The following is a 9,428-nucleotide window of genomic DNA, read 5'->3' as shown; positions in this document are numbered from 1 at the left end:
CTACTAACCTGTTTTGAAATTGTCTCATCAATATTTGTCTCTCAATAAAATTAAAAAAAAAAAAAGACTCCTTTGGCTAGTACAAAACGTCAAATGTTTTCGAGTGAAAATAATAATCCTAAATAGGAACTTACTATAAGGTATAAGAAGGATCAACTAGACTACAAGGGCAAATATTTTAACCAAGTATAAAAACACTGATAAAACAGAAGTTTTCAATGTAACCCAAATGAAACAGTAACTTTTTTTTTTGTTTTTACTGAGTAGCTACTGTAGCCCAGGGACCACACTAGATACTTTACACATGTCATCCAATTCAGTTTTCACAACATCTCTGCAGAGTGTATTCAGTAGCCCTTTTATAGGCAAGAAAACTGAAATAGAAAAAAAAAAAAAAACCACCAATCTGAACATGAAGTTATACACAACTAATCCTTTGCGCAAAGGCCGTATGTTCATTTCACTAAAACTCAAAATAAATATATAAAAAAGAAATAAATGTAAGCTTGGTATGACAATGCTGAGACTTTTTAATTCCTTCATGACTTTCATAACCACTCTGTATTATAAAGCTGCAAGGTCCTGACTGGAAAGTAATAAACTGGGTGAGGCCTGCAACATCAGGCTGCTGGCCTCCCAGTTAACAGAAAGCTGGCCTACAACAAAAAGCAGCAGATAAAAAGAGTAGTGACACAGAGTGTACCTGGAATGTCTTGAGTTCAATTCCCAGTACCAAAAAAGTAACCTTGCATTCTGACTTTGAGGCTCTACTAGACTGTCCTTTTGAGCTCAATAAGATACTTTTGCAGTCTTTAGGTAAACACTGAGAGAAAATGCAGAAGTTGTAAGAATTATATACAGAATTTAGCCACCACTCGGGCTGGGGAAATGGCTCAATAGAATAAGCGCTTGCCTGGCAAGCGCAAGGGCCTGAGTTTGATCCTAGGTTCCACCAAAACAAAACCCAGAAGGCTTTTGGGGCTGAGGAGATAGCTCAGTAGAATAAGTGCTTCCCTGGCAAGTGCAAGGACTTGAGTTCAATTCCCGGTTCCGCCAAAAAAAAAAAAAGAATAAAATGGGGCCGGGGAGATGGCTCAGTGGAATAAGTGCTTCCCTGGCAAGCGCAAGGGCCTGAGTTCAATCCCCGGTTCCGCAAAAAAAAAAAAAAACACCAAAAAAACACTTACAGTATTGGGCTGGTGAGATGGCTCAGTGGTCTAACGCACCTACTTAGAACAAGCTTAGCAGAGCACTGGGACTGCCGTTCAATCCCCCAGCACCACATGCCAGCCAGCCCCGCCCCTGGTGGGCTGAGCTGGCCACACACACATACACCCACACACAAATAAAATAAATTAAAAAAAATTTTTTTTTTCTTTTTTTGATGGTGCCAGGGATTGAACTCAGGACCTTGTGCTTTCCAGGGAAGCACTTATTCTACTGAGCTAACTCCCTGGCCCTTTCAACCATCTTTAAACAATGATACAGATGCCATTTTCCTACTTTTGGATTTACTTACTTTGACCTCCATATGGCGTTCCACCATAAAAACAAGCTACTGCCAGCTTTCTCGTGATGTCACTGAAGTCTCTGCTTACTTGATTGGCCAACTCCCTTGTAGGTGCAAGAACAAGTACCTGAAAGAGAAACTCACTGAATTTCAAGTACTGTATTTATTTCTTAATTATGTTGGTACTGACCAGAAAACGCAACTCATCCTTCTCATTCTGAAATGTACAAGCTTTGCAGTGTACTCTGTTATGTATAAGGACTATAAATATAATAGTTCCTGATATATGTATATACACATACACACACATATACATATATATATACACACACTGAGAAGAAAAGCTGGCAACCATACCGATCGGAAGAGAAGCACGTTACTGTGTGGTGGGCACGGAGGCCCCATCGAGTGTAGCTGCCTAGAGGAACTACACTTTTCAAGGAGCGCCATTTCTGGCAAAGAGCAACCCAAGCAAAAAGCTACACTGATGACAACATAACTAATATTTGTGCTTGAACTATAGCTTATATTCATTTAATTCTCACAACAATCTTTTGGAGATTATTTTTCTGTACATAAATACTTTTATGATACGCCAGAACATCTATGTTATTCCAATAATACAAAGAAAAAACATGTAAATTAGTACTGAGGGACTTCCCTACCTAAAATTACAAAAGTGTATGCATGATCCTAGGACTGGAGATCTAGCTCAGTGGCATAGCACCTGGCAAGTGCAAGGTCATGAGTTTGATTCCCAGTACCAATAAAAATAAATTCTTTTATTTCTATTCCATCCTTTACATTTTATTAATCCTTTTATGAAATGCATCATTACCCTATCACTCAAGCTAAACCTTTTCCTCCTTTACCAGCCCCTGCCACCTCCATGAACTGTTAACAAGGTATCTTGTATTTCTTTTGAATTAATCTGTTATTAGAGTTCCCTTTTACAATTCCACCTCTTCATAAGTGGGGCAAACAAGATTTTAACTGCTGTCACTTTTTTTTTCTTAAGTATAATCCAGATCTGAGTCAGTTTTGTGGAACATTACTTCCAGTTTACCAGCCTCTGCCTCCACACAGAGTAGTTTTGAAGTAGAGTATTTGATTCAAGTAAAAAGACTACTTAGAGGTAGCTCCTGGCTTTAAATTCAGGCAACCAGATTCCTAGGGGTTCAAGAGGGCAATCAAGGTGGCGTACACCTGCAATCCCTGTATTTGGGAGGCTGAGGCAGGAGGGTCACTTCGAGTTAGAGACCAGCCTAGGCTATAATGTAAGCTTAAGGCCATTGTGAACTGCATAGAGAGACCTCGTCTCAAAAGAAAAAAGAAGGGGCTGGGGGGATAGCTCAGTTGAATAAGCACTTCCCTGGCAAGTGCAAGGGACTGAGTTCAATCCCCAGTTCCGCCAAAAAAAAAAAAAAAAAAAAAAAGCAAGAAAGCAAGCTCCTATACTCAAAACACTTCCTCCTTCTAGGCCAAAATTGCCAAAAAAAATTCACTAAACTGTGAGCCCCAGGTACACCTAAAAATTCAAAGGGAATATGAATACAGTGGGACCCAGGGAGATAGCTTAACTGCACTTGCCTGGCAAGGACAGGGTCCTGAGTTCAATCCCTGGTGCCGTAAAATAAATAACCTTGTGTTGTTAAAAAGAAGGGGTGGGGTGGGGGAGATAGCTCAGTAGAATAAGCGATTGCCTGGCAAGTGCAAGGACCTCAGTTCAATCCCTGGTTTTGCCAAAAAAATAAATAAAAAATAAAAATACCGTGGATCACAAACACGGGACAGATTATAATACTTTAACTTCAGATGATTCACAGCAATCACAATGGGGACTTTAATGGGAACCCAAATTAAACAGTAGGACATAAACTAGGTCCGCAAGATGATCTGTGTAGATTTCCAGTTTGACATGTGTTTAAGATAGTTACCTGCGGGGCACGGCCTTTCTTCCTGTCTTGCAGCTGTCCCTGAAGTTTCTCTATCAAAGGGATGGCAAAGGAGAAAGTCTTCCCCGTGCCTGTCCGTGCCTGTGCAATTAAGTCTTTCCCACTATAGACATGGTGAAAGGTTTTTGCTTGTATAGGAAACAGGAAAGTCACCCCTCGAGCTGTGAATAAATCAATTACGTTATTGCAAATTTCTTTTTGGGGGTGAGAGTGCTGGCAATCAAACCTAGGAACTTCTGCACACTCAGCATACAATCTTTAAACAAACGTGCAACCTACACTAAGTTATTACCCCTAACTCTAACAAGTGCAATTCCTGAAAAACCAACCAGCATATCCAAAGACTGAGGCACAAATCATGTTGATGGTATTACAGAACACAGGAATTTCTACCTCTCGATCAACATCTACAAAGTGAGGTTCAAACATATTCTGGGGGAATTGATTTGAATGAAAAATATTTAAGTTTAAAGTGTCATATTAAATATATTACTTTAAGAGATTGAGTCACTTGTCCTAAAATTTCAGGATGGTATGAATCTTAAAATCTGCTGCTTTGCAATCCAGACTGTTCTGCGCTTGACTCAAAAAAAATACCTAGTGGACAATCTTGGACCACACAGCCAATTCAAGTGTAAGCTGCTGAGTTCTGAGCCAGCCCAGTACCACTAACCCTGAGGTGACTCGTGGATAAGAAAGGGTTAACAAGGCATTAACTAATGGATTAATGTCATCAGCACTATAAATCATTACCCTCCTAAATGTAGCATAAATTTTAATCTTAAGGCAGCTGAGGCTGTCACTATGTCTTGGTTGCATATACTGTTTGTGACAATGTGCCCTTTTTTTTTTTTCAAGTGTGCTGGTTCATTTGAACAAAAATGCTAAAATGCTTCCAAAGAATATGCCCTCTAACATTATATAACATACCCAAGAATATTACCTTTGAGAAGCTTAACAGTCTCTTCAGATATGGGAAAATTAGAAAAAGCGCCTTCTTTTTGTTCCACAGGTATTTCCTATCAAGTAAAGGACCACAGCATGAACCAATTAACACACAGATTAATAAAGGCCTTGTGAAAAAGAACTTATTCTTAAAAACCTCTTCTGAACACATCAATTTAAAAATCAACCAAAAAAAATCACAAAATTTTGGTACAGGTCAAAATCTGAAAAAGGATAATGCTGTAATAATTTATGAGGCGCTACCTAAAGAAAATTGTTGCAAATAAATTCTGCATATTCACTTTGACTAGTAAATTTTTGTTTAAGAATTACCCTACACGAGGAGCTGGGGAGATGGCTCAGTAAAATATGTGCTTGCCTGGTAAACACAAGGGCCTGAGTTCAATCTCCAGTTCTGGGATCCTCCCCCGCAAAAAATTACCCTATAACCATCTCAAACCAACACTACTGTTGAAAAGGTCATTTAGTCCTTTTTCCACAGCAACATCCTGTATATATGTCAACAGAAGATAAGCAACAGAAACAGGCACAGTGGTGCATACCTACAGTCTCACTGCTCAGGAGGTATTTACATCAAATTTCATTCTACTAATAAGACAGTATGATGAGTAAATATCTATTTTTTGAAGCAAAGACAGTCAACCTATTAAAGTCCAACTATACCTGTTCTATCTCACTGTTATTTTCTTCACTGGTGGCACCACTTGAATCAGCTTCAGGATGAGATAACCCATTTTTCAGTCTGGGGCTTTTTGCTCCAATTTCTCCATTGATTTCTTTTTCTTTCTTCATCTTTTTGGGCTTTGGGACACCTATGTCTTCTTCAGAAGGCTCCTGACATTTTACTGCTTTTTTGATTTTAGGAGAGGCAACTTCCTCTTCAATGGGCTCCTTTTGTTTTTTTGTACTTTTGGTTTTAGGGGAAATAACTTCATCCTGGGGTGGCTCCTCTTGCTTTTTAGCCTTTTTGGATTTAGAAGGTTTCATGTCAACTTCAGAAGGACCTACTTTCTTCTTAACACTTTTAGTTTTAGAAGAAATATTTTCTTCCTTTCCTTCTGGTGACTCCTCCGTCTTGTTGGATTTTGGCTTTTCTTTTCTACCTTTCTAAAAAATTCAGAGAAAATACAAACACTGAGCAACGTATCTATACTTTGTATTACTGAGTGATAATAAACAATTTTATCATTTTTGAAAACCAAGAGTGCCTCTTAGTAAGCTATATATTCAATTCATATTGGTCAAACCACTCACTATAAGGCCAAACTTTTTTTTTTTTTTTTTTTAAGGCCAAATTTTCCTAAGTAGAAGTGGCTCATGGGATTCCACAATAGACGCTAAATACTATACAAAGTGATTAATACTGTCCACATTTAATTTCAATATGCAGGTAAGACCAAATATGTCCATAGATAGATGACATTAAACAGATTTCCTTGTTTGCGGTCAAATTTCTTAACAGGTAAAACAGATTTATAATAGCTGCACCTTTCATTTTAAGGGGGGAAAAAAAGCTAACCTATCATCCCACGGCCACATATAAAAAAAGCACATGTATTAAGTCCAACAACCTCAAAATCAAACCAGACACAGATGGTACATGGTAACTTAAGTGTCAGATCTTCAACTTTTCATATTACTGAAAACGTTTTAGAACCTCTCTAACAGCTGTATGAACATCAACCTCACAGACCATAATGAACTAAAAATCTGCCTCCCTGAAACTTCAGGCCTCATCTCTGCTTTCAAATTACAGATTACAGGTCGTCTCTGACACATACTTAAGCTATCCCCCAGTTGAACACAATTATGCAGACACCATCACTACATTCCTACAAGTAACAAGCCTGTGTGCTCCCTAAGCTACCTCTAAGGCCAAAAAACAGCAAGGAAAAAGCACTGAAGTCTGTGGTTTTTTTTTTTTTTTTTGCTTTTGGGGGTACCAGGAATAGAACTGAGGACTTCCTGTCAAGCAGGTGCTGCGCCACTGAACTACATGTCCGGTCCTTGTAAATCTTGGAAAACTCAAGTTTTTTGGGGACATTCTTCGTTTCCACAGACTTAGAATAGACTTACAGTTAAACGCTATCAAGAATGTAACAGTCAAGAATCAGATAGCTACCAAGGTAATTTAAGACTTCAGTGGACTTAACACTGCTGTTCTATATAAGAAATTGGGTGTTCAGTAACATCCCAACATGTCACCACACTTCCACAGGCGGTAAGGCCAATAATCACGAAAAGGAAGTGAATTAGCACAGCCTCTAGGAGCTGTTTACAAAAGACTGTACTTCCCTCACTACTGGGGAAAGTCACCTGAGATGCCGCCACGTGTCTAACATCCCCTTAGTCTAAAGTTTTATTCCGTACTTTTACTTAATTTACAATCCCCTCCGCGCACACTCACGCACGCAACACGTGGGGCCTAGCTGCGCGTCCGGCTCCGCGCGCCGGGTCTCCCCAAGCTGGTGGATGCGTCCAGCCTGCGAGGGCGACACGATAAAGCCTTCGGAGGGCAAGGGGTGCCTCGGCCAGCGCCAGCACCACCTCAGAAGCCTCCAGCCCAGCCTCTGGCTCAGCGGCCGGCCGCGCCGGTCCTCGCCGCCTGCCACGCGCGCCCAGCATCGCCAGCTCTCCGGAACCCCGCTCCTCCCAGCGTCTCGGCCCGACCCTGCCTTGGTCCAGGTCACGCGGTATCACCTTCTCCTTTCCTTTCTTTTCCATGGCCGCGTCTGATTCCAAACCCTCGACAGTGCGAAGTTTTCCCGGCATCACTTAGCACACCCTGCTCAGGCCGACCGGTCTCTTCAACCGCGTGGAAAGGAAGAGAGAGTACGGCCCCTCGGCTCGCCCAGCGTCGTCACTTCCGGTAAACGCACTTCCGGCGGAGGTGCCAGGGCGGAAGTCCGAGGCTCTCTTGGTAGTTTCAGAGTACCGGCTTCTGGCGTTGGAGGTGTCTGGGCTTAGAGTGTTGACTATTGAAGGCGCTTGGAGTTAGCGTTTGGCACCGAGGGTGGAACCGGACAGAAACAACACGATTACTTTTGTATGCTTAGTCGAACACTGGCCAGATTTCTGACTAGTCCTGATTGATAAAGGAAGACATGGTTTTATTGTTTTTTTAAAAAATGTATTTGGAACGGGATCTCACTAGGCAGCTCAGACTCAGTGATCCTCCTGTTTTCAGCCTCCACAGCGCTGGAATCACAGGCGTGCGCGGCCACGCCCCTATTTGGACACTGGTTCAGCGCGCCCCGGAGGCTGAGTGCAGAGCCAGGTACAGAATACTGGTCCCTGAAGCAGGCGCTTAATCCGCTGAGCTATCTCACAGTCCCTAATAGTTGCTTTTGGGTGGCGTCTTGTTTCCGTGTTTTTAGATCTAGTGGTATGTAAGGTCCAGTATTCATTCATTCGTTTATTTTTAAAGAGAATACAAACTGGTAAAAGAAGAAAACACATTAGAAACGATTCAAAATTTAAACAAAATAATAGGAATTTGAGAATGGTGGTTGTATTACATAATACAATTAACTTCAAATTAGCTGTCTAAATTACCACATATAGGGCTGGCCAAACAGCTCAGCGGATTAAAGTGCCTGCTTAAGCAGACGCAGCTGCCCAGGTGCATGACTGACATGCCATGCCAGCCCAGCCCCGGGGATGCGCTGAGGTGGCGATTGAGGCTGGGCCTGGTGGCGTGCACCTGTAATCTCTGCTTTTGGGAGGCTGAACACAGGCGGATCACTGCGCGACTGATCTATGTAGTGAGTCCCTGTAGACTCTACTAAAAAAAAAAAAAAAAATTGAAAAAAGATTATCAGATAGATAAAAACATGCAAAGTTGGGGAAAAATGAAAAAGTTTAAGCATTAACTATACCTTTCTTATTTATTTATGTGTGTGTGTGTGTGTGTGTGTGTGTGTGTGGCCAGCTTTGCAGGGGGCGGGGCTGGCTGGCATGTGGTGCTGGGGGATTGAACCGCGGTCCCTGTGCTTTGCTAAGCTTGTTGTAAGTAGGTGCTTTAGACCACTGAGCCACCTCACCAGCCTGACTATACCTTTCAATAGACCAGCAGAAATCAACAGCACAATTATTCAAGCTATTCTGTACATACACATAAATATATTTTCCCTTTTTTCTTTTGTTCTTTTCCTCATCCCAGTTTTTCCTTCCCACTGAACATTTTTTTCCTTTTTACAGTGTATATTGTACCTTTCAGATTTTATGTATTTCTTTCAGGAGGTGGGTTTTTTTTTGGGGGGGAGTGGAACTAGGGATTGAACTCAGGCTCTTGTGCTTGCCAGGCAAGCGCTTATTCTACTGAGCTATCTCCCAGGCCCCTCAGATTTTATGTATTCTTTTAGTTCTTACACTAGCGAGACAATACGGTGTTTTCATAGGCCGGTCTGATTTATTTCACTTACCAGTATGATCTCTAGTTGCATCCACTTACCAATAAAAGCTTCAAGTTATATATGTATATATTACAGCTGTCATACTCCATTATGTAAAAAAAATTTTGTATTTATTCCTCAGTTGATGGACATTTGGGTTGTTTCCAAGATTTAGCTATGACAAATTGTGCTGCTCATGTAAATTACTGTGGTATGAGGATTTCAGTTCTTCTGGAAAAATACCCAGGAGCAGAATAGCTGGGTCAAATGGGACTTCTGATCCCAGTTTTCTGAGGAATGTCCACAGCGGTTGTACTAGTCTGCATTCCCACAGTGGAGAAGGGTTCCTTTTTCACACAACCCCTCTAGCATTTGTTATTGGTTGATTTCTTATGATAGTCATTATTCTGGGGAGGGGAGACAAAACCTCAATGTTTTATTTTGCATTTCTTGAATGACCAATGATGTTGAACGTTTTCTCATACATATTTTTGTCGTTTGTATTTCTTCATTTATGAAGTGTATATTCATCTCAGTTTTTTTGAGATGGACATCCCATGTGGATGTCCAGTTTTGTATTGGGTCTTTGAATTTTGGGGGCTT

At 41.1% G+C, this 9,428-nt stretch overlaps 1 protein-coding gene across 1 annotated transcript in view; it reads right to left on the bottom strand.

Annotated features, from left to right (window-relative positions):
• Positions 1-7,282, bottom strand: part of Ddx21 (DExD-box helicase 21) — a 32,774-nt gene extending 25,492 nt beyond the window's left edge. Inside the window, exons 1-5 of the mRNA XM_012515432.2 lie at positions 7,132-7,282; positions 5,095-5,538; positions 4,409-4,484; positions 3,448-3,626; positions 1,520-1,637 (exon numbers count right to left, since the gene is read on the bottom strand). Of these exons, the coding sequence (XP_012370886.1) occupies positions 1,520-1,637; positions 3,448-3,626; positions 4,409-4,484; positions 5,095-5,538; positions 7,132-7,203 (889 nt within the window). The 5' untranslated portion in view covers positions 7,204-7,282. The remainder of the gene's footprint in view (positions 1-1,519; positions 1,638-3,447; positions 3,627-4,408; positions 4,485-5,094; positions 5,539-7,131) is intronic.
• Positions 7,283-9,428: the final 2,146 nt, after the last annotated feature.

This window comes from Octodon degus, unplaced genomic scaffold, assembly GCF_000260255.1.
Source record: "Octodon degus isolate 3935 unplaced genomic scaffold, OctDeg1.0 scaffold00005, whole genome shotgun sequence".
NCBI classification, from domain to species: domain Eukaryota; kingdom Metazoa; phylum Chordata; class Mammalia; order Rodentia; family Octodontidae; genus Octodon; species Octodon degus.
This window is presented reverse-complemented; position numbering and strand designations above follow the sequence as displayed.